This window comes from Rattus norvegicus, chromosome 19 (assembly GCF_021556685.1).
Source record: "Rattus norvegicus strain SHRSP/BbbUtx chromosome 19, alternate assembly SHRSP_T2T, whole genome shotgun sequence".
NCBI lineage: Eukaryota > Metazoa > Chordata > Mammalia > Rodentia > Muridae > Rattus > Rattus norvegicus.
In genome coordinates this window covers 55,068,777-55,094,274 of record NC_141552.1, presented here as the reverse complement: position 1 = coordinate 55,094,274, position 25,498 = coordinate 55,068,777, and the positions used below count along the sequence as shown (strand labels likewise).

Here is a 25,498-nt window from a genome sequence, read left to right as displayed (position 1 = left end):
ACATGCAAGTCACTACTTTCAATTTCCAGCACTGGAAAAAACAAAACCTCTCGTGGCCCATTTGTTTGTTTGGTGACGTTCTGGGCTGACGCCCCAACTGGCCTCCAACTTGTGATGTTCCCAGCCTAGTTTTCCAAAGCTGCTATTAGAGATGGGCGCTGCCATGCCCGGCCAACAGTCTGTGCTTTAATTAGGGTATTAAATAGAGAAATGCAGGTCTTGTGGAAGTTTATGAAGGTCTACAGTTATTTTCTGTGCCCCTTTTTCTGTAATTATACCTCAGTTTAGATTTGTGATAGGAAAAAGTCCTTATCACTTGGGAGCAGAATAAACTTGATTAAAGCAGCCATGGGTGCAATCACGTGACCACACCAACTCTGCCAGCAACATCCAGTTGTGTGCCGGGAACATATTTAACTTTTGACTTCTGACCTCCATTCTGTTCCACAAAAGAAAGTCCCAACACTTAGGATGCTCAAGTGTTTTCAAGTGTAGGGTAGGCTTTCTGGGGTTTGTTTGTTTGTTTGTTTGTTTGTTTTAAATTGTGTGCTGGGAATCAAAGTCAGCATCTTTCATATGCTAAGCAAGTACTCCCCCTGAGCTCTTTGCCCAGCCCCACTTTCAAGCAATTCTTACTGGGTGGGGTGAGGTAGTACTTACCTTAGATCCAGGGAGGCAGAGGCAGGCAGACCTCTGAGTTCAAGGCCAGCCAGTGCTAAGTAGTAAGACCCAGGCTCAAAGCACAAACAAAAGGCAAAAGAAACCTCTTAATTGCCTAACTAAAGCACTGGGGAATTTCCTCGGTGTACTGACTCTATGACCTGAGTCTGGGCACGGTGACGTTAGTGATGGGGGAAGGGAAGGGGAAACGTTTGTATTAATCTAGCACCCTGGGGACTCTGGTTTGGATCTGCCCTCCTCCAGATGAGTCAGCAAGGGTTAAGAACCAACATTTCCAGTCAATTCTGTTTGGCACTGCTTTGTGGTGTCCTACTGTGGCAGAGCCTCTGGGGGGAAAGGCAGAGGCAGAAAATCCCTCCAAGTAGAAACCCAAACTGCCAAATGTCGCTCTCAAGCACATGTTCCTCGGAATTGGCCCCATTCCTAAGGGAAGAGCTCACAATGGGAACAGTGGTGCCCGTTCGTCCAGGCAGCTGAGAGAATGAAAAGCGCATTGAGCCCTGCGGTGTCTCCAAGGAGAGGCATGGCGGGCCCCTCAGCCGAGAAACTACCCTGGCAACTGGGCGGGATCCCAGAGCCCTTTCCCAGATCTGTCTTCTGTTCGACAGCAGGCCGACAGCAGGCCCGTGTGGGCCTGTGGGAACTGCTGAGAACGTGTACCAGCAACTCGCCCTCACCAACAATAGATGCAGGCTCAGCTGGTCGCCATTGGCCTTGAATTGGGTTTTGTTGAGAAAGAAGAGTGGGCTTCTTGAAGTCTTAGGGCCCTGCTCCTTCCAGATATTTATATTCTTCCTCCTGTACAAGGTTTCAGCAACTTCCTGGTTTGGGTTTTATTTTTTGCGTCTTGTGGGGCTATTTTGACCTCTGAGAAATGACCTTCCCACTGGTATTTTCCTGCAGTAATAATGTTGTTCAGCTAACTCAGTGCCGTCAGGAATAGCTCTCTATAGAAGTTCAGTAACTCCTGCATTGAGAGACTGGCAGGCAGAGGGTGAAGGGAGTCTGTGAGAGAAGAGAGCTCTGCTGGGAACATTCATATTACCTTCCAAACTCCACTTGAAAGCCCAGCCCTGCCTTGCTCTGTCTCTTCTTCTGCAGTTCTTTGGTTGAGATCCTAACTCCCCATATGACGGTGGTAACATGTGACAGAATCTTTGAGGGCGATCAGGCAGAGCCCTCGGGAATGGGACTGGTGCTGTTATAAAGGATGCTCAGAGGCCGGTGTGATGCTAACTGCCTTAACAGCACTCTGAGGCAAAGGCAGGGGGACCTCCAGGGCCTGCCCCCTATTCAAGGGCAGCCTGAGTCAGACAGGGTTCTGTCTCAATAAAATCAATGAGTACTCCAGAAAGATCCCGCCATTTTAGAATGTAGTTAGAAGATGGCCATCGAGAAGCAAGGATTGTGCTTCGCTAATTAATCTGTTAATTAACCCACATGTTAAATAATTAACCCATATATTAATCTGTTCTTCCTGGCTTCCAGACATACAAGGGATCAATCTCTTGTTTATGAAGCACCTGCCTTACCATATTTAGAATAAAAACCAACCAGATTACAATAAGGGCCATGACTAGGGGTGGTGGCTCACACTTTTAACACCAGCCCCCAGGAAACAGGAGCAGGCAGATCTCTGATATAAAGGCCAGCCTGGTCTACAGAGCAAGTTCAGGACAGCCAGGGCTACACAGAGAAACCCTGTCTCAAACAATAGATAGCCACGTGAGTTAGTTTTTTGCTCGAAATACTTCAGCAGAATTCTAAAACAAGGGAGTATAAAACTGGCGTGAGGCTCGCAAACCCAATTTTCAAGAAAGCAGAACTCACATTATCCCCGCTGACTCCGTGTAAGATCCTAAGAAACATACGCATGTTTCTGTGGGACATGTATAAGGGCAGGCCTCCTTAACCTCTGACCTAGCAGAACACCAGTGGGCCTGGCACTAGATTAGAGTTGAATGTGGCCCCAGGATGTAGTAGTGGCCCAGGTTCCAGGGAAGATTAGAAATCGTTCTGAGTGTCCATATCCTCGCCCACTGGCATCAGATCTGTGAGGACGAAATGCAGTCATACACAGCACAGGTTTGAGCAGTGCTGTCTCCTGCACAGACAGTGACTTGTGCATGGGACCTTCCAGTCTGGGTCTGCCCCTCAGCTCAGAAGCAACTGTATCCAGTCTGCTGTCTAGACTTACAGAGCTTTCCCACCAAACCTAAAAGCTTCCCCTCAGTGGAAGCCTACCGGATAAATCTGGCTGTGGAGGCAGGTGCACTTGTGCTGGTGGGCACTGCTCGGCCCACGTCTGCTTCGCTCGAGGTCCCAAGAGAAGGACTGAAGCCGCTGATCACAGGGTACACGTAACCTCCTAATTAACTCTGTGGCTTTGCCTCCAAGCCACCCACAAGGCTTTGTCAGTTTCTTTCTCCTTGAGAAGCAGGAGAATTGGCTGCACTTTTTAAACCTTTCTATGGCTCAGTGCTATGTAGAATCTTTATAGGAGCATCTTCCCCATTGATTTATTTATTCACTTTACAACCTGATCCCCGCCCCCTCCCGCCTCCCAGTCCCACCCTCACTCCTCTTCCCCCAGTAAGAGCATTTCTATTGGCTGCTTCCAAATGCTGCTCGGAAAGAAATCCTCTGAGAGCAGGGATGGGAACAGAAGAGATGCGGGTAGAGCGCTCTCTGCATCCAAGGTTTCAGAGTAGAGGATTTGGGAAGATGCATTCTCTTCTCATGATGCTCCTTAGCTCTAGGAAGATGACCATGGACTCCACAGAGAACACAGAGCACAGGGGGAGGGAGGTGACTGGGATGGGAGCCAGCGCCCAACCTGAGAGAAGGACACAGTGACCTTCTGTGTTCTAGGGTACCAGAGTTCCGGGACGATTGGGGATTAGCAAGAGGCACATAGGGGAACAGTTTTGAGGGGAGGCATGTGAGGAAGAGGACATTGTATGTAAGGGTAGAGATGAAGACAGCACATGACAGAGCCCAGGGGAGCTGGGAGGACGCTGACCATGCATTTGGGTCATAAGCGAGGATGTCCTGCAAGGAGAATGGTTTTAATCTGCCAACTCAGTGCTTTGGAGACGTGAGGTCATGGGACTGTCCTCTGCAACAAAGACCTACAGGACCGAGACGATAGCCAGGAGGCCATGATTTTAGGGGGTTGGGGTGGGGGTGGCATACAGCAGTAATTGGAAGACAATTAGTGAGGCACAAACAGTGGTGGCTTGGGGGAATTGACAAGCTCACTGAGAAAGACTCCAAGTTGGTGCGTCAGTGTTCAGTACAGTAGTGTCCAGAGAAGCAGGTGGTGAGACCAACCTCAGTGTCCGGTTTTTTTTAAAGATCTATTTATTGTATATGAGTACACTGTAGCCGTCTTCAGACACACCAGAAGAGGGCATCGAATCTCATTACAGATGGTTGTGAGCCACCATGTGGTTGCTGGGATTTGAACTCAGGACCTTTGGAAGAGCAGTCGGTGCGCTTAACCACTGACCCATCTCTCCAGCCCCCAGTGTCCATTTTCTTAAGCCGTTAAAAAAACAACAACAGCCTTCTATCATCTGCAGGGACTAATCATAATAAATTAGTTCAGTGTTTCTTCATCTGTGGGCCCTGGGTGGTCTATAGATCTGACAAATCATATACCTATGTGCAGAAGGCAAAGTAGAGTCAAAGCTTAGAGAACAAAGACTATAGTGGAGCGGTAGGAGAGAACGGGGTTGGTGGGACACTCAGAGTCCTTCATATACTTGCATAATAAAATAGCCTTATTTAATCCGATGAAATGAAACATTTCATCAGTTCAGGTTTATGGCCTGAGCCCATAGAGTACTTGCCAGCCAAACATGAGGACTTGAGTTCAGCCTCCAGAACCCACATAAAAAGCCAAGAATGAAGGGGCTGGGGATTTAGCTCAGTGGTAGAGCGCTTACCTAGGAATCGCAAGGCCCTGGGTTCGGTCCCCAGCTCCGAAAAAAAAAAAAAGAACCAAAAAAAAAAAAAAAAAAAAGCCAAGAATGATAAAGTTAGGTGCAAACCACAGCAGCAAGGGGGTTGGGGGGGAGGGGAGGAGCTGGACTTACTGGCCAGCAGGCAAAGCCTAAGGGGCCAGCCCGGATCCCAGTGAAACACCCTGCCTCAAAAACTAGGTGACAGCTCCTGAGAAACACCCAAAGGGGACCCTTGGCCTCCATACGTACACACGCATGTACGCACACATACACACCTCTGCATGTATGTACACAAAACGTAACACATTTACCAAGCAAGCAGGGTTGCTAGAATTTCAGGCATGCACCATGGACAGCCAGCCTCTGTGCTGTTCATGTTGTAAACGTGGTCAGTTTCTCATGTTCTACTCTGTATCACACCACATCCTTGGGTTGTTTTGTTCTCAAGACCCCAGACTGACCTCAGACTCATACCCATCTCAGCCTTGGAGTGCTGAGTTAGTTCTCTTAATTACTGCTACTGATGCTGGTGTGTTTACTGGACCTGGTCTCCCCTGCGTCTTTCTTACATTCCTTGTTATTCTTGGCCTTTCTTGGGACTTTAACTAAAGTGGTATCAATGACTCATGGTCTGGATGTCACATGTATCTTTATAATACTCAGATGTACGACACTGTATCCTTCAATCCAGCTCTGCTCGTGCCTCCTTCCAATGCTGTCTTGCTCACTTTTCTCCCCTAATGTCTTGGGAGTCTGCGTTAAATTTATTTCTAAATGCTTCTGGATTTTGCTCCTGCCAGCAATAAAACATTGTCTCTGGTTTGCTATAGCTGGTACATAAGAACATCAGAATCTGTAACTGGGCTGGGGTAGGCCCATGGCAGAGGGCCTGTGAAGCAAGTTTGAGGCCCTGGGTTTGCTCCCAGCACCACACACACAAATGAGCTGCTGTTCAGTAGTCACGTTCTACTTGGTTTCAATTTTCATAGCTCTTGATATTCAAAATATTTTAAAAAAAGCTTTAGGTTTTTTTTTTTTAAGATTTTATTTATTTTATGTGTATGAGTACACTGTAGCTGTCTTCAGACACACCAGAAGAGGGCATCAGATTCCATTACAGATGGTTGTGAGCCACCATGTGGTTGCTGGGAATTGAACTCAGGACCTCTGGAAGAGCACTGATCCATCTCTCCAGCCCTATTTAGGTTTTATTTTATTTTCTGATTTTTATATGAAGTGGGGAATGCTTCCCAGACTCCCTAGCATGGTCGTGGTGAGCTGTTTTTCTAGCTTTATTGTGTGGGCTGCCAAGCTCTGCATTGCATCCAACATCTCGTTTATCATCTTTCTTTTTTTTTTTTTTTCAGAGCTGGGGACCGAACCCAGGGCCTTGTTCTTGCTAGGCAAGCGCTCTAACACTGAGCTAAATCCCCAACCCCAACCCCCATCTTCCTTTTTTTCTATTAGGTTCCTCCCTCTCTCTCTTTCTCTCTCTCTCTCTGTAGATCAACTCATGGCAGTTCTGCCTCAGTCTGAGTGCTGGGAGTTTTGGTGTCAATGTTTTGGGTTTTTTTTTTTTAATCTTTCATTTATTTACTTTGTTTCACACATGTGTACAATGTATCCACCTCCTCGACTTGCCCATACACACTTTTCATTATTTTCTTTTTGAAAACTTTTTGGGTATAAATGTTTTGCCTACATATATGTATGGGCACATCATGGGTACCTGAGACCAGAGGTCGTTGGATACCCCAGAACTGGAGTTACAGATGGCTCTGTGCCATCTTGTGGTTGCTGGGACCCAAGCCCAGATCTGAAAGAGCAGTTGATGTTCTTAAACACTGAGCTGAGCAAACTCCCCAGCATTTCCCGATTGCATTGATTTTTCTATCAGAACAATACTGAATAGGAGTGACTGCAAAGTTTGTTGTTTTTTTTTTTACTGTAGGAATTTAGGGCTTCTTGAGGCCATCTACATCTCAGTTGTATCCCCAGAACTATTTAAAAACTAATTTCGGGCTGGAGAGATGGCTCAGCCATTAAGAGCACTGGTTGCTCTTCCAGAGGTCCCGAGTTCAATTCCCAGCAGCCAACCACATGGTGGCTCACAACCATCTGTAATGAGATCTGATGCCCTCTTCTGGTGTGTCTGAAGACAGCTACAGTGTGCTCACAAAAGGATGTAGCTAAATTGGAAGAGTGCTTGCCCAATGTGCAAGCCGTGGGCTCCATCCCCTGCAAGTCACAAAACCCACTGTGATAGTACTGGCTTCTGATCCCAGCACGCAGGATGGGAAGGTCAGAGTTCTAGGTAGTCCTTGGCTACTTAGTAAGCTAGGAACCAACCTGGGATATGAGACTGCCTTTAAGAAATCTACAGCTGCTTTCTTGCTCTCTCTCTCTCTTCCCCCTTTGTCCCTTCTCTTCCCATTCCCCTCCCTCATCTCCACGTGCTCATGGCCACCTCTAATCCTCTATTTCTCTAACCCCTACCCCTGCCCTACTACCCTCTTAAGTCTTCTCCCCATGCCCTGAATAAACTCTATTCTATACTTTAAAAAAAATCCAGTCAGCTTCTGTGACACTTGCCTTTGGAGATTTTTTCTTGCTATTTCTTCTCAGGTACATTTGTGGGTTTGTGGTTAGGAACAGAAATAGATGAAATGGAATGCTACCCCTCTTTGTTCTCTTCCGATGGAGACTCACCATTCCTGCCTAGCTGTCCCCATCCCAAGAAGCACTGTTTGTGGCCCAAGGTCAGAGTCCTTCAAGGGACTTTTGTTTTGAGAAATGGTCTGTTGCTCCAACTTGGCCTCAATCCCCCTGCCTCAGCCTCCCAAGAAGCTGAGCCCAAGCCCACAAGCTGTGGCAGTGCACCTTGCTCTTCCAAGGACAGGAACGGACGGACGGACAGACAGACAGAGACACACAGGGGTTCCTCTCTATGGCTCTGGATGCCCTGCACCTAAGTCCAGATCTTTAGACCTGGCTGGCCTTGAACTCAGGGATCAGTCTCTCTGCCTCCAGAATTGAAGGCATATGCCACCACACACAGTCCAAAGAACTTTGTTTGTACTAGAAGTGTTTGGTTTGTCTGTCCTAGTAGGGTAGTAGTAAGCAGATCTTTGGAGGCCAGCCTGGTCTAGAGAAGGGTTACCAGGAAAGGAAAACTGTCTCAGAAAAACAAAAAATAAACAAGTGTTCTTCCCACACTGGAGATGCGGAGCTGGTAAGCATCTCTGCCGTCAACTGCAGAGAGCCTGCCTGAGAATGAATCCACACGGGACAAGGAAAACAAGCAACCGGCTGACACGAGTGAACGGAAAGAAAACCCCGGAGGGAGAAAGGAGGGTCTGTGAGTTTTAAGGCGTTTAAGACAGTGTACTGCGGAAGAGCTTTTCACCTCCTGGGATGTTGGTTGGCGTAGGAAGGCCAGCTGGGTGCTTTCTCTGCCTCTCTGGGCCATCAGGCTTTCACCACAGCATCTGACTCCTCAGTCTTCATTTGGTAAATCCAACGTTTGGGATTTTGTATTGAAAACAACAGGTGCATGTGACCACAAGCAAGACTCCTCCGCAATAAGGAACCTGCTGTCTCCCTTCACATTGCTCACCCCAGACCAGAGTCTACTTGCTTCTAGCTTCAGACTACCAGCAGAGACAAACATACATTTCACTGTGGACAAGTTGGGGGGAAAACCCTACAAGATTCTTCTGATAAGAATGTTTCTTCCAATTCCAGTTGAGAGATATCAATGGAGAGCTGTGTCAGCCTGCTAATATAGCCAGGTATCAGGGAAACTAAGTCTTGACAGATATGGAGGCACATGCCTTTAGTCTCAGAGACAGGCAAGTGATCTCTTCAACTGTAAGACAGCCGGGGTTTCAGACATCAAAGAACCAAGAGGAGGAGCTGGGGAGACAGCTCAGCAGCTAAGGGCGCTGTCTCTAGAGGACCCACACAAACAGCCATACACATCAAATAAAAGAAATGTCTTAAGTTTATGATTCTCATTTTAACTCCAGGTCCTTCCTTAGATCACGGGGTTATACTGGTTTCCTTATCCTGATGACTGACGTAAGGCTTCAGCCACCAACACCGTCCGTCTGTGGAAGATTCAGGTAAATCCACTTTCTTAAGGATGCTTGTGTCCATCTATACTAATTTGTCAGGAGAAAGCTAAGCTAGATTTAAAGGATTGGAAAGAACCTTAAAGAACAAAGTCTGTACCAGGCATAGAGGCGCCTACCTTTGATTCCAGCACTCAGGAGGCGGAGGCAGGAGAATCTCTGAGTTCAAGGCCAGCCTGGTTCTATAGTGAGCTGCAGGACAGCCAGGACTACATGGAGAGACCCTGTCTCAAAGAACAGAACACAGCACATATAAAGGATGTATGTATGTCAGGTCAAGAAACGATTAGGCTATAATAGTAAGACATCATGAAAGCCAGGTGGAGTGGCCCCCGCATGTGATCCATGCCCAGAAAACTCAGGCAGATAAGTTGGAGACCAACCAGTCTGAACTAACAAAGTCAAACCCTGTTTCAAACAAAACAAAAAATCCAGTGTATAAACATACGTTTTATTTTTTTAAAGAAAGATTTATGTATATGAGTGCTCTATCTGCAAATAGACCTGCAGGCAGGTAAGGGCATCAGATGACATCATGAAGAGCCACCATGTGGCTGCTGGGAATTAAACCCAGGACCTCATTGCCCTTAGCTGCTGAGCCATCTCTTCAGCCCTCTATATGTTTTAATAACATATACACATTTTATTTACATATGTAAACAAATATGCATATATGGTGCTAGAGAGAGAGTTCTGCATGTAAGAGCACTGGCTGCTTTTCCAGGGGACCTGGGTTCAATTCCCAGTACCCACACGGCAGCTCACAAATGCAGATCAGTCACGCCCACAGGCACATATGCAGGCAAAATAACTTCTAAAATATATATATATATTCGTACTTAAACTTTTGCTACTAAAATACTGAAAATAAGCCCATACAATTTCCCATAAGCAGCAGAGATCAGAAAAAGTGGTAGAAGCGAGACTTTGCAGTATAAACCTTTTGATACAGTCCCAAATCTGAACCTATGACTACATTAACCACTGAAAAAAACCAACCCTTTTTATGATACCAGCCACAACTTCCCATCCTAGGCTAAGCTGTTGCAGGAGCCATTTCTGACTCGTGAAGGTGAATGAGGACCATGGTCACACTGTAATGCCTTTACATGGAGGCTTTATTGTTAATCATTTACCTTATAGTCTCAGAAAGAACAGATTAGCTCAGTCCAACATGATTTGCAGTTGGCAAAATCTAGTGAAGCAAGTGTTCTGATTGCTAAGGATTTAATTTGGGGGCTTTTAATACTTAGCCGTCTAACACTCCGAACATAATCCAGAACAATGCGTCATCCCTCCTTGTCACTTTAATACCACACCTACCGCCCTTCATTTCGGAAGTATCTTCATTAAATGTGATTCCGGAGGACAGGTTCCTTGGAGCATATAGCCATGAGGACAGTGCACAAAAGAAAACTGAAAATAAAACTCTGTATGATAATTTACTAATCTAAGGAAAACAAAACCTTCCAATATATTAAGAAATAAATCCAGTTACAAATGCACTAGTAGGTCTGTGTGGAGGCTCCGGCGGAGTAACTGAGAACAGCCAGTTATTTACAGGATACACAAGCAGGAAGGGTGCACCTAGCCCAGCAAGGGCTCAGAAGCCAAAAGTGTTCTCTCCGCTGTAGGCCACATACAAGAATCCATCTTCATCTTTTTCCTTCTCGTAAAGCTGTCCCATAGTTAGGCTTGAAAGAGAAAAAAAGAAAAAAAATTATTGAGAATTGAGTCCAGGTATCAAGAGGAAAAGCAAGGCCTAAGGATAAGGAGCTTTGTGGCTGGCAGTGGAAGGTAAAAATAATTCAGGTACCTGCTGTGAACTGCAATCTGCTCTACTGAAAGAGAACAGACGCCTGGAAAAAATGAAGACAGGCTGAGGTAGCTCCATGACAGCCCTAGCCTAGCAGCACAGGGCCCTGGGGTAAATTTCTAGCAGCACAGAAAGAGGGCAGAGATCACAACAAATTAGGATCCAGGCACACCATGTGCCTAAAAATCCCAGCGCTCATGCTGAAGCCCGAAAGAAAGCCAACTCCTTGGAGATGGAAGGGATCATCCCCACACCATGAAAGACCCTAGTCACAGGGAACACAGCAGAGTATTTATTTGAATAATTTATAACTCAGACCCAACATCAAAGATACAGGTGGGGGGTTGGGGATTTAGCTCAGTGGTAGAGCGCTTGCCTAGCAACCACAAGGCCTGGGTTCGATCCCCAGCTCCGGAAAAAAAATAAAATAAAATAAAGATACAGGTGGGGGATTGGGGATTTAGCTCAGTGGTAGTGGCCCTGGGTTCGGTCACCAGTTCCGAAAAAAAAGAAAAAAGAGAAAAAACAAAAAGATACAGGTGGATCCTGACTATGAGCACTCTTAGGCTACAATCCCAAGTCCCTGAGATCTTGTACACAGAGATCCTTACACACAATGCAAAGCTCCCACAGTATCTGGGATCCAAAGAAACCTTCCCTAGGCCAGGGATGTACTTCAGTGGTAGAGGGCTTGCCCTGCAGAGGTGAAGGCCTAGGTTGGTTCCCCATTATTTCAAAAGAATAAAATGTAATAAGACTGTTCAAGCTTCCAAAGAACCTCCAAAAATAGGATTCCTTAAACTAAACACGTGGGTGGAAAACCAGCTTTCGTTTTGCTGTGAAACAGACTGCAGGAAGGAGAGCTAAGCTAGTTCCCTGCCAGGAAACTGAGTTGTCTCAATGAGAGTAGTAACACCTGCTGCAACCACATACAAGCGCTGGCCCCGTGACTGCACTCATGAAGTGCGACCACAGTGGCAGGTCAACCAGGACCAGCAGTCAGATGCTGACCCAAGAACAAGTGCCTGTGCCACCAGTTGTTTAAATATGGACACAGCAGGGATGGCATTCAGCTGGTAGAGTTCTTGCATAGTATACGCACAACATGAGTTCAGACTAAACCCCACCCCGACCCACTGCATAAAAAAGCCTAGGAATGAAGGCTCTAACCTGTAATCCCAGCACTGACAAGGTTGTAAATTCAAAGTCACTTGTGGCTCCATATCAAGTTCTAGGCCCGCCTAGCTGCGTAAGACCCCGTCTCCAAAGCAACTAAATGTATTGAATACTAAGGACCAAGGTGGGGAATAAAGAGGGGTTCAGGGTCTCAACTCTGAAGTGATGAACCCTCCTTGCCTTTGCCCCTGGTGTTGGCCTGAGACCAGTTTGTAAACAAGAGACAGGACACATTAATCAAGGAGGAATCTTTGCTTTCCTTTTTAACTTCCTACCCCATTTGCAAGCTTAGTGAGTGGCTGTACATGTAGATTAATAAGTAATAATGTTGGGGTGAATATGGATTAAAAAAAGCCCGTTGTCTTCTCCAATCACAACAGCTCTCAATGTGAAGCTCCCTTAATCCGAAATTTCTGAAATAACTGACTCTCTGGATGGGCCGGAGAGAGGACTCAGCAATTGAGAGCACTGGCTGCTCTTGCAGGGGACCCAGATTCTGTTCCCAGCACCCACATGGCAGTTCACAACTGTCCAGAAATCCCCACAGTTAAGGTAAGAAAACCCTATATACAGTGACTTCTAAAACAGAAACCACCAGCCTTATTCAGCAACTGAAATGTGGCACCTGAAGTGAGATGCACAAGATTTCACAATAAAGCAAGTTTGGTTACATGTTGAAATGGCAACTCGTGTAGACCAGGCTGGCCTTGAATTCAGATCCTATGTCTGTCTGCCTGATGCTGAGATTAAAGTTTCCCTGCTTTAACTTGTGGAGTATTACAGAACTACTTGAAGTTTAAACCCTACATGAGGTTAGCTCGCTACCTGGACAGTGCCGTGTGGAAGGGAGCAGGCTCCTGAGAGCACCTACTGTGTTGATTTTCAACCTGGGCTGCCTTTGACATCTCTAGAGAGCTTTATAAACATCTCCACGATTGAAATCAGGTATCTTGTGGTGCGACCCAGCTCCTCCCCCAATCTGTGGCCTGGCTGTCCTGGATATTGAACTGCAAACAGGGTTGGCTTTGAACTCACATCTATCTGCTTCTGTCTCCTAAGTGTTGGAATTAAAGGTGTGCACCACCACCTAGCTAAAAAACATTATCTCCAACCTGTACTGTCTCCAAGGGAATAGACAGGCAGGCCTATCCCAATGACCAAACACTCAATCCTTGTACCTTCAGCAAGCATCTTCCTCAGAACAGTGCTCCTCATACACACTAACAAATGTTCCATCAAATGAAGCAGAAGCAGGCAACACTGACCCTGTGCAGGAGAGAGTTTGTAGCAGAGGCAGACATATGCTAGTCTAGGACATGTTCTATAAACCTCAGGGCAGATGAACTTTCCTCTCAGAGTCAAGGCCTGAGCACCTGCACTGAGCTGGCTGTCAGGGTGGTCAGGAGACCTAAAGCACAGAGGCAGCTTTAACATATCTGCCAGGCAAGCTGCCCAGACCTGACCTGCTGGACTGTTAGATCAAGTAAGTCAGACAGCAATTCCGTACTGGGAAGTGTATGTAGGAGACACTCAAAGCCTTCAGCACAAGGCATTCTAGTGCCGCAGCATCTGGAAAGTAATGCTATGGATATGGGGACACTACCACCTTCTAAACTCCCGATTCTGATGAATTAAGAAATGGAAAATGCCAATGGCAAATGCAAACCATGGAGCCAATCTAAGGTGAGATGACTTCTCGTCTCAAGTGCTAAGTAAAATGAATCCCAGTTATTCCCTGAAGGCTGCTTCCTGTGCCTCCATTCAGGTCACAAAGATCCAGGCAATGTCATTTCTCCAGTGGAGGAACTGACCAATAAATAGTAAAGTCAAGTCTCAGTAAGAACCAGGTGCGGCATTCACTGACATTAGCTTCCTAATAGCCCTGTGGACTGGGGAAGCTACCCAGGGCTCATGTGAGCACCTAATTCCAATGGAATTGCCTTCGACTCTCGACTAAAGGCAGGCCGTGGAGGCGTGAGTCATAAATAGGCTGGAGTGATGATGACCACCTGGCCAGCCATCTGCCACGCAGCTCATGTGCTTCCCAGTTTTTCAGCAAGGCAGGACAGTGGGGGGAGGCAGGGATCAATCACCACCATCACGGTGAACCCTGAAAGGCGCTGGTTGTGAAGTGAAAGTTGAACAGGACCCAAACCAAACTACACTGAGCTGACTACTGCTTCCTGTCAGATGTTTCTCTGACAATCTTCTTCTAAAACACACCTTTTCTTCTAAAACAACCATCTGTGTTGTATGTACAGGTAGGGACAATCTGTGTGATCAATGTGAGTTCCGGAGACCCAACCCAGGCCATCAAGCTTGGGGCAGCACTTTTAACCGAGGCACCTTCACCAGACCAACAGCATTTCTGAAGAGTGTTTACCCAGAAATGACCACAATTGTTTAGAGAATGTATTCTATAATACACTCCTGGTTTTATTTTGTTGTTTTATTTTTGAGACAGAGTCTCTATGTAGCTCTGCCAGTCCTGGAATTCACTATGTAGACCAGACTGGCCTTGAACTTAGAGCTCTACCTCCCTGTCTCCTGCACTAGGATTACAGATGGGTACAACACTCAGCTTCCTGTTTCTACTTTAAACTGCTCTAAACAAAGAACAAAGACTATTAACAGACCTGGGTTTCCCCTCTACTACCATGACTGGGAAACTTGTAGACCAATGTCTGTCTCAGTTCTGTCTGAATGAAGGCATAGTTCCTTCTCTGTGTTGAACCAGATTGTTGATGTAAGCACTTAGGTAGAGAACTCAACTTTCTAAAGCTACATAAAACAGGCAGTCGTGGCACAGACTGGTGGTGCATGCCTTTAATTCTAGGAGGCAGAGGTAAGCAGATGTCTGAGTTTGAGGCCAGCCAGGCCTACATGATGAGTTCTAAGACAGCCAAGGGGTATGTAAAGAGTCTCAAAAACAGGAAAGAGAGAAAAGACAGCTGAGACCCCAACCCCTTTTCTTAAGAAACAGGAACTCAAAAATAAAGGAAATAAAACTTACAGGCTTGCCTCTGCATATATACAGCACCTGTATTCAATACTAAACTACTACCCCAGCACAGTCCATGCTTAGCCCTGGGCTCAGCTCTAACTGGAACCAATTCGCTCTATTCAAGCTCCAGCACTGCTCCTCTGCAGCCTGTCAATCACGGCAGCATGCAGCAGGGCTCCTACAGGCCCAGATTCCTTCCTTCTCTTTGCTCATTTCCCAAGCCTCTGTGCAAGTTACAAACACTGCACAGAGGTTGAAGGAGGCTCCAGGGTTCCCTGAGGAGATGGTGAAGCTGAGTCACCTCCAGCTTTAGGGAAGGGACCCCGCTGTACTTTCCTTTGGGCTCTGATGGATGTTCCCATTTGCATGGGTCTGAAATGTCACATGCCTCTTTTTATACCCTGATCTGGATTTGGGTTTTGGTGGAGGTCTCACTGCATTCTCCTAGTTGGTCTCCTCCCGCCTTAGCTTCCGGAGAGCTGGAATTACAAGTGTCTATTACCTCAAATCTGGTTAACAAATACATTTTGTTTTGTTTTGTTTTCCCCCAAAACAAGATTTTTCTGTGTCCTAGAATTCACTCTGTGTACCAGGCTGGCCTTGAACTCAGAGATCCACCTGCCTATGCCTCCCAAATGCTTGGATTAAAGGCATGCAGTCCACTCTGCCCTGGCTCTAAAACCTTTTTGTTTAAAGCAGGGTCTTTCTACATAGTCCTGCTATCCTGGAATTAATTCACTGCATAGAGTAGGCTATTCTGGAACTCAGAGATCCACCTACATGCACCACCAAAGCCCAGCAACAAATGTTTTTTAATAAAACTCCGATAGATAAATACAGATTGGCCTGTAGGGCAAGAAGTCAATAACTGAGACCTTAAGTACTAAAGTCCTTGGTGCTCTGTCCTGAAGAACCAGAATTTAGTTTCTGGGGTTCTGATCACTCAGTCCTAGATCATGTCAATCAGATGTAACCTGCTTTAGGGCACACTCAGCAGACTAGAAAGGCAAACAGGAGAAATAAAAATGGTTGTGTGGTTTTCTAGAAAGTACCTGGACTGAAAATGGCTCTGATGCAGTCTCTGTTGTTCCGAGAACCACTTCACTTCCAATCAATTTATACTTCAGAGACAACAGGGAACCGGGTGATGGCACATCAGCCATTTCGATCATTAGAAGCTATGGATCCATTAGAGAAACAGTAATTTCTCCAGAAGCCTGCTCCATTTCCTTCTACAAATGTACCAGGGAGCTGAGTATGTGACTTAGTAGAACACCTGCCTGGCAAGATCCCTGAACTGGACACCCACTGCTGACCACTGTGCCAGGACAGGCATTAAGGACACTAAACCAGCGCCATTGGGTCTAGTTTCCTACTTCCTCTCCAGAAGAAGGAAAGCAGAATCACCAAGGTGCTGGGCAAGGTCTAGACGCTATAAAGGATCTACTTCCTCTCTTACCTTACCCCACAGGTGCCCCAGCTTCCTCCCTAGTAAAGTCCACAGCCATCAACACACTACCCAAGAGCCACTGAATGAAGGCTGAGGGGGCCAGGGAGGACAAGACCAGCAGGGTTATTATACGTGCTGACAGACAGGTGGCTCTGACTTCTCTCCTGTCTCCTCAGGCCAAGCGTTTTCTGGCTTTACTGAAGCTTCCACTATTCTCCTGTACTACCTCTCTACCAGACGCCAGAAATAGGTAGTAGAGATTTACAAAGAATGACACCAAGAGAATAGCCATTCTTTCACCTTCAATAGAAATAAGGTGTGCAATTTGATTTAAGTCTCTTTTAGAACTTTCTTTTTGGGTCTGGAGAGATGGCTCAGTGGTTAAGAGCCCCGACTGCTCTTCCAGGGGTCCTGAGTTCAAATCCCAGCAACCACATGGTGGCTCACAACCATCTGTAATGGGATCCGATGCCCTCCAGTGTGTCTGAAGACAGCAGCAGTGTACTCACATATATAAAATAAATAATAAAACTAAGATGGAAACACGCACACACCAGTGTCCCAGACCTGACATCTTTTGTAGTTTCTAGTGAATCGTGTTTCCACATACTAGGTTTGTAGAAAAAACCCCAAACCTAGTTTAGGTCACTAAAATAAGATGCAACAACAAGGGATTCACACTGAGGAGACACATGAAGACTGAAATCTGACTCAGGGTTTTAAAACCACCAATCACTAGTGGGAAAGGAGTAACCACGTGCCAGCCAAGTCTATTTTCCTTTCTACAGGGGAACTAAAGCCAGGCTGTGAACTACACCAAAAGTGCAGACTATAATGGCCCCTGGCAGAGAGAAAAGGGACCAGTGAACATGAATCAGTAGACAAGACCCTCACTGCAGGCCTGTTCTACCTATGGCTTAAGCCCAAGAAAGTTCTGAATGACTTCTGAGTAATCTGTCTAGGGTATGGGGTTTGCACATGTGTATGTGGAAGCCAGAGTCAACACTGGATATCCTAGTCAACTTCTGGGAGGCTAGAATGGATGCATGTTAAAGTCCAGACTGGGGTCTGGGGAGTTAACCTAGTAAAGGCTTTGCTTTGGGGTCATGAGAACCTGAGTTTAGATCAGTAAGCTCAAGGTTCAGTAAGAGACCCTGTCTCCAGATGTATGCTAGAAGGCTTAATAAAGTAAAAGCTCTAGTCAGCAAGCCCTACAACCTGAGTGCTGAGTGCTCATGTGGAAGAGAATCAACTCCAGATGTTATCCTGACCTACACACACACACACACACACACACACACACACACACACAAGCAAATAACTCCAGACACTCTTGTAAAACAGCAGGCATACATTGTGCCCCGGGGCCTTTCCCTAAAGCTATAGATACACAAATTAAGAGTTTTGGATCAGAGCTGAGAGTTGTAGCACACACCTTTAATTCCAGGGAGGCCGATAGGCAACTCCTAAGTTCAAGGTCAGCCTGGTCTAAAACGTGAGTTCAAGGACAGCCAGGGCTACAAAGAGAAACTGTCTTGAAAAACCAAAAGGAAGGAAAGGAAAAAGGAAAGGAAGGAAGGAGCTGTAGTCAGAACTCTTTTGAAGAGTTTTTATACCTCCCAAGGTTTGAGTTTTTAAGTGACAAATGGATTTCTAAGCCAGAGGCCCACTAGTAAACACCTCTTACCTGGACTGTGGGACTGTCTTGTCCACAAACAAGAAGATGGCCTTCTCAGAAGGAAGCTGGATCCTTTTCCTGATGATCCACATGAACTGAGCCACAGTGATGTCAGATGGGACCAAGTACTTCCTCTTGTCAATGTCAACAATCTGAGAGCCAGAGACTTTCTCAACGATCACCTGGCAAATCAAGACAGGTCAGAAGCTGAGGCTGTTCTTGAGCAGAACAACAACTGCCTGGAACCCACAAAGGCTAGTGCCTGATTTCCAGCACTGTGGATAGAGGAGAGGGGAGGGAAGGGGAAGGGGAGCAGCTAGATTGCTCTGGCCTCACACAGTCTGATGAGCATAGTTTGTGTGGACAAGAAGTGTGTGGGAAATGGCAGGCGAGGAGTAAATAAATATGCCCCACAACATAAGAAGCCACTATGGAGGTCCAGATCTGAGTGATATCCCTCATCTCTGACCTCAGCATTTATAAGAGAAACACAGCTACAATGCTTTCTAACTTTTTCTCAAGACAGGGTCCCAGATGTCCTGGAACTCACTCTGTAGACCAAGCTGTCCCAAACTCAGAGATCAGGCTGTCCCTGCCACCTGAATGTTGAGACTGAAGGCATACACCACCCTACTGCATGGTTAGCTTTCTAACATTTTATCTAGGCAGATGAAAGATTGATGTTTTCATCTGTAGTCTTTTAATCCACGATCTGAGAAGAGATCCACACTACTAGAGCATTAAAAGCCCAAGAAACAATGGAAAGCATAGTCGAACTGAACTAAGGCAGTGCTCTACAGTCGCAGCGACCCAGGAGCCGAGATTTTCATTTGGCCTGTTGCTTCTCTCTTTTGAACAGTTAACATTTGTCCTCCTACTCTCCTCAGAGTACTGTTTACAAGCACAGCACTATAATAACAAGACTTTATGCCCTTCAAAAATCAATAATATCAGAAAAAAAAACTCCCCAACTAGGGCAGAAAGCAGAAATAAAGCAACATACTTATTGATTAAAGGCAAAACGACAACATTTCAGATTTACTAGTCAAGCAAGGGTGGCAGAATCAGAGTGACGAGAAACTAAAAGTTAAAGATGGTTATCCTGAGACTATACTACCAGATCCAACATCAAATGACAGTCTCCACCATCATTCCCCAAAGTGGCAGTGACCTGTTGCCCTGTCCTAGAACACGGCTCCTTACATAATTGGCGAGGGAGCCTAGAAGCTGCAAGCAGCTTACTGCCCTAGATCTGAAGATTCAGCACTGATGCCCCTGAACAGCACCAGCCCCTTCTTCCCCAAGCTTGGGCCTGAGGAAGCCCAGGCTGTCCGGTCTCTGGCTACACCTTGAGACCTTAACTTCTCTCAACTGTTGCGCGGCCTAGCGCGCCCTCTCGACACCTCTCCAAGACACTAAGGGTGACAGCAGGGTGAGGGGGCGGGGAGTCCACACTCACCGGAACCCGGTCGGGGTATTTCGCTCTGATCTTCGCGGATTCCACGCATCTGTGTTCTGGGAAAGAAGTAAATCAGGCTGACAATCGCCACCTCCCCGCCAGCCGGCCCCCCGCTGCCGGAACCCCATCTTCCTGTCCGCCCTTCGCCGCCCGCAACCTGCGTGCGTCCGCCCTGAGTCCTAGCCCCCGAGTCTCTTGCCGCAGATCCCCTCAGGAACTGCCAGCAGGATCCGCGGAGGGTGACACGGGTCCGTGGGAGGCGCTAGGCTGCCGGGGCCTTGGCGACCCAGCGGGCCCCGCGGGGCGGCGGGAGTGGGGGAGGGGCCGCGATTTGGGGCCCGTCCAGACCTGCCGCGCTTACCCAGCGAGTGGTCCTCCTTAAACATCCACTTCATGGCGGCGGGAAGCGACGGAGCCGGCTCTTTGAGCCGCAGACTTCGGCGAAGCGACCACAACAACAACGGAGGCGGCGGCGGCAGCGACGACTACTCGGCAGGCGGGACTTCCGGCTGCTGGAGCCTAGCAACCGCCCGGGGCGGGGCTTCCGGCGGGCCTGGTAAATGCATCAGGGGGCTGCGATTACGTGAGGGGGCGGGGCCTAAGAGGAGACCTAGGAGCTCTCCTGGGAATGGAGACTGACGTAGGTGGCTGGGGAGTCTGTAAGAGACAGTGGAGACTTGAGGAATTAGTGAGTGGAATGGAGTTTGAGGATTGTGCGTGATAGGCAGGTTATGGCTCATAGCTTGAAACGCTTATAAAGGGCTCTGGTAGGGGAAGTCTGGGGCTTTGGGGAGAAATGAATATTAATTTTTGGCTGGGTGACAGGGCGGGAGTTCAGCATTGAGGGATAACCAGTTCCAAACACTGTGGCAATGAGTTCTGGTGACCACCTAGAGGTCTAGTATAGGAGTTATCGCACCTAAAGTCTGATTTAAACAAGTTCCATTGTCCTCTACTCATGAATACATATTTTAAACATTCATAAACATTTATGAACAAGTACTACAGATAAGCATTTAGTCAACGGACTAAATGTGATCCCTGATCACAGAGATTCTTTATCAGACTGTCAGAGGCGAAGTGTGACTGTCGGGCTGGGAGTATTCCTCTGAGAGCTGGTCATGAGACATCCCTAGGCGAAGGAGCCGGCAGTGGGAGTGGCTCAGCGCTCACCCTGAACTGTGGGTGTCACCAGCCCTAGGAATAAGCCTTAGCCAAGTCGTAACCGAGTCATCCTGGAAGTCTGCTCTGGGTCACCATCTGTTTATGCACCGGTGAGCACAGAGCATGAACATGCAGTTAATCGGGCACGTGACCACGTGCTTATGATCTGCCGCATCTGTGGAGCTGTGTTTGAACTTTGTCATCCTTCATTACCTACAGTCGAAATTCCTGATAGATGCTGTGGCTATAGCTTCATTCTGAAAGTATTTTGTTATTTTCAACTGCGGGAGGGCAGAGACTCCGGTTTCAGCGGGTAAAAGCACTTTGGGCTAAGCCTGCCAGACTGAATTCAATCCCCAGGACCCAAGTGACAGAGGAGAACCTACTTACAAAAGTTATCTTTTAGCCTCAAGGCATGCACTGTGGAAAGTCTCCAAACACATACCCACCCAGGTGCACACAAGATAATGAAAATCCGTTTAAAAATGCAAATTTAAAGACGGTTAAAGGCTGTGTGTCTGAGCAACTAGGTGTTTGTCTTCTGTGAAATAAAAAAGTCCCTTGAGTGTTATGTTGCAGACATAACAGAATGCTGTTCTGGAAACCGGGAGAAATCCCATGAGCAAAACAGACAACACCCATGCTATAGCAGAGTTTGCATTCTCTTGTTAAAAAACCAAAAACTAAATGTCAGGTATTGACAGGTGATATTTAGAAAAGTAAAACAGAGTGGATGAGGAGAGCATGAGGCACTGGTGGGGTAGAGGGTTGTTATACAAATTGTCAAAAGCTAGGAACACAGAGAACCCCTTGTGATCAGAGCTAAATAAACAAGTAGGAGTATGGCGAGAAACAGAGCTGAACGATCTGGAACAAACTGGTGTTTTGAATTGCCTGCTGACAACTCTGAGTTTTATAATGTGGTAAGTGGGGCTTTTAAGAAGATCTGTAATACATTCAACATTTTTTTTTAAGATGGGACTTCCCTATTTAGTCCTGGCTGTCCAGGAAATCATTCTGGAATGCAAGGTAATCTAGAACTCAGAGATCTGCCTGCCTCTGCCTCCAGAGCGCCAGAACTAAAGGCCTTTGCCACCATGCCCAGCTCATTCAGACATGTTTTAAATGATCAGGTTAGCCTGGGGACAGGAGTGTAGTTCAGTGATAGAGCACACACAGGCCTGGATTTAATCCCCAAGAGAGAGAGAGAAAAGAAACCATTGGGCTTAGCAAGTAGAGGACTTCATGCTTTAATCCTTGAGTTCAATCCCTAGAAACATGTAAACCACCCTGGTGGTTTATATCTGAATTCTCTTGCTTGTTTGTTGTTTTGTTTGTTGAGATGATTTCTCTGGATAAGAGCCCTGGCAGTCCTGGAACTCTGCTTGTAGAGCAGTCTGGTCTTGGACTCAGAAATCACCTGCCTTTGCAGGAGGTGGAGGTAAGAGAGTTGGAATTTCAAGATCATCCTCCAGTACACATCAAGTTGAAAACCAGCCTATTTCAAATATATTTCTTAGGGGCTGGTGAGGTGACTCAGGTAATGATGTTTGCTGCCAAGACTGAGGACCCTGAGTTTTGTGGCTGGGACTTAGGTAATGAAAGAAAAGAACTGAATCAGGCAGTAACAGCGCTCGCCTTTAACCCCTGCTCTCAGGAGGGAGGGGCAGGCAGATCCTATCTCCCCGAGTTTAAGGACAGCCTGGTCTACACAAACAAACATAGTCTTGAAAACAAAAAATGGGGCCCAGGGGGGGGAGGGGTGGAAAAAAAATGGGGCCTCAGGGGTTGAAGTTTAGCTCAATAACAGAGTACTTTTCTACTATATGCAAAACTCCTAGTTCAAATCTCCAATACTGCAGAAAGAAAGAGAGGGAGGAAGTAAGCTTAAAACCCCTGCTTCTGTTTTCAAAGTTGATCACTATTGTGGAGGGCTTTGGGGCCACTTGGCAGGAATTTGACCTTGGACCAGGACAAGGAAGTAAGTTCAGACCTGCATCTGATTTTGGGCTAGAACAAAGAAGTAGGCTTCAGGCAAGAAGATGACTTTGGCCTAGGAAAGGGAAGTTGGCTCTGGTATCTTGGTCGTCTTGATTAGCCCTTAGAAATGGTGGTCACGGGACTTTTTTATTGCCTTGCTTGTTCCCCAACTATTTGTGTTTATTGTCTTGCTAGTTCCCTTAACCTAGAACTGACCTTATTACTTGTATGTAATTAAAATGGTATAAAAGCAGATTGGGGGGAAAAAACCCACCTCAGCCTCAGAACTGTCTGGGGTCATGCTAACAGTGTTGTCTAATTGTCTTTTTTCTTTTTTCCCTCCTTCCCTGGAGAACCTGTTGACTGATTGAGGTGGCTCAGCCACACTATCCTAGTCCAAGACACGTGTATATCACTTAAAAGTATGTAAGAGCTAAGTCCACTTCTTGGGGGAAATCTACTGTTCATCCACCAATGTCCCAGGAGAGCTATGATGACAAGCAATGTCTTTCTGTCTTATTTGCTCAGATGGTATCTTTTCTCTTTTACTTCATCATCCATTAAAGCATCCATGCGTTGGTCATTAGCTTTCTTAATCTTTTTTTTTTTTTCCTTCGGAGCTGGGGACCAAACCCAGGGCCTTGCGCTTGCTAGGCAAGCGCTCTACCACTGAGCTAAATCCCCAACCCCGGTCATTAGCTTAAGTATTCTAAGGCACTAGATTCCTTCTACATGGGGGTGGCAAACTGAGGAGGTGAGTCGAGTGGAGCCCTGGGAAAATAAATAGATCAACCACGCACAACAGACCTATAAGGCAGGTTGGACTGAAGATGATGGAGACAGAGGCAGACACCGCTGGCATAGGGCAGCCAGGAGCCAGCGCAGAGCCAGGAAAGAAAAATAAGGCTTCCCTGATGAGGCTGAAGGAAAGAACTGGAAAGTGGCTAGATAAAAGCTAGCCAGCCTTGAAGCAAGAGTGCTAATCTGACCCAAGACTCCAAGGAGCTCCTGTGGAAGAAAAAAGAACTAAGGGTTCCATTTGAATTTTAGTCAACTTTTTGTTTGTTTGTTTTTACTGTTGGTAGTGATGCTAGTTCGGATATTTTGTTTAATTTTGTTCATGAAAAGGTCTCACATGTCCCAGAACAATGTGGTCAAGATTGGCTTGAATTCCTACACATGTGGTTTATGCATTCATGTATGTGGGTGCATGTGCCCATGTGTATACATGTGGTGGTCACAGTAGGATATCAAGGGTCACTCCCTACCACATCATTTATTCCTCTGAGGCTTTCTTATGGAATCTGGAGCTAGGGTAGCAGCCACCAAAGCCATCCTGAAGTCACAGGCACGCACATCCTGGTCTGGCTTTTTACCTGAGCATGGGTTCAGGCCTCTTGTTTACGTTGCAAGTGTACTTTTCCTACTGAACCAACCTGACTTGGGATGTTTCATGTAGCCCAGGCTGGCCAAGATTGAGCTTAAATTCCTGATTCTCCTGTCCAGCCTTCTAAGCACTAAGAGATTCCAGGCATGGCCCCCTACCCCCATCTGAAATGTGTAGTTGGAAAGAAATGACTTTATCATCTTTTGAGGCAAACTTCACAGGGGCAGGAGAACACAATGAAGATCAGGTTGGTCTGGGACTCAGAGAAATCCCCCTGCCTCTGCCTCTGCCTCCCCAGTCCTGGGAATAAAAGTATACAGCATCACACCCAGCAGAGGCTGAACCATTTTGTATTTCTAAATTCTTAACAGTCACCACCCTCTGTTTCATTGGTGACTTAGTTACAGTGTATGTTCTCTCTGTTGAATCTTCAGAGGCAAACATTCTTTTACTCACAGAACAACCACGCCAAGGAACCTACATTACATCCAGTCATTCCAAAATAGTTATTTTAGTGCAGTTTTTATTTTTAATTTAAAAATACATTTATATTTCTATTATTAATATTAATAATAATGTTATTATTATTACTAGTTTTTTGAGACAAGGTTTTTCTTTGTAGCCTTGGTTGTCCTGGAAGTCACTTTATACACCAGGCTGGCCTAGAACTTGGAGGTCTGACTGCCTCTGTCTTCTGAAGACTGGGATCAAAGCTGTGTTCTGGGGGCTGGAGATATGGCTCAGTGGTTAAGAGTACCAACTGCTCTTCCAGAGGTCCTGAGTTCAATTCCCAGCAACCACATGGTGGCTCACAACCATCTGTAATGGGATCTTATGCCCTCTTCTGGTGTGTCTGAAGACAGCTACAGTATACTTATATGTAATAAATAAATATTTTTTTAAAAAAGCAAAAAGCTGTGTGTCAACTCCTTTATTTTAACTTTATGTGTATGGGTGTTTTGCCTGCGTGTATGTCTATATACCATGTGTACCATATGTATGCAGTGCCCACAGAAGTTGTTGGATCCCTTGTGACTGGAGTTACAATTGGCTATGAGTCACCATGTGGGTGCTGAAAGTCAAACCTAGATCCTCTGGAAAACGGGCCATTCTCTCCAGCTTACTTACATGTTATAACATTTATTTAGTATTTATGTAATATTCAGATAAGCACCATGACAGGCCTGTACAGGTCAGAGGACGGCCTTTCCAGAATTAAGAGATATAATTGGTGGGCGCCGGAGAGAAGACCCAGGGGTTAAGAGCTCTGACTGTTCTTGCTGAGGACCTGGAGAAAGAATCAACGGCCAGCACAGTCTCCATGGTAAGACCCTACTTCAAAACAGATAAAATCTGTCTTTCACGTTAAGATATTCCTGTTAGTAGTTACCTAAGTGATTCGCTAATGCTAACTTTGAGGAAGACAATATCAGCGTTTATACCTAAGTACACCAGAAGGAGCCGTGTAGTAAATTACCCTCAAACCTTTGAAGAACCAAGGGATTTGTTTCTCGTTTTCTATCTTTTCTGCTACGGGGCAAAGTGAAAGCACTAACTTTGAAGGCAAAAGTACCTGGTTCTAGGACTGTGGCCCTTTTATAA

The 25,498-nt window shown here is 46.3% G+C and overlaps 2 protein-coding genes across 3 annotated transcripts in view; one reads left to right on the top strand and one right to left on the bottom strand.

Moving 5' to 3' along the window:
* The window catches only part of Adat1 (adenosine deaminase, tRNA-specific 1), a 42,977-nt gene extending 26,198 nt beyond the window's left edge, over positions 1-16,779 (top strand). For both annotated transcript variants that reach the window (XM_087595206.1, XM_087595207.1), the window contains exons 10-11: positions 8,678-8,773; positions 12,155-16,779. In XM_087595206.1, coding sequence (XP_087451332.1) covers positions 8,678-8,773; positions 12,155-12,191 — 133 coding nt within the window. In that variant the 3' untranslated portion in view covers positions 12,192-16,779. The remainder of the gene's footprint in view (positions 1-8,677; positions 8,774-12,154) is intronic.
* Gabarapl2 (GABA type A receptor associated protein like 2) lies at positions 9,213-19,828 on the bottom strand. The gene is given in 4 exon segments (NM_022706.2): positions 9,213-10,476; positions 17,916-18,088; positions 19,366-19,421; positions 19,727-19,828. Coding segments are annotated over 4 exon segments (354 nt in total). The 5' UTR covers positions 19,761-19,828; the 3' UTR covers positions 9,213-10,385.
* Between the last annotated feature and the right edge of the window lie 5,670 nt (positions 19,829-25,498).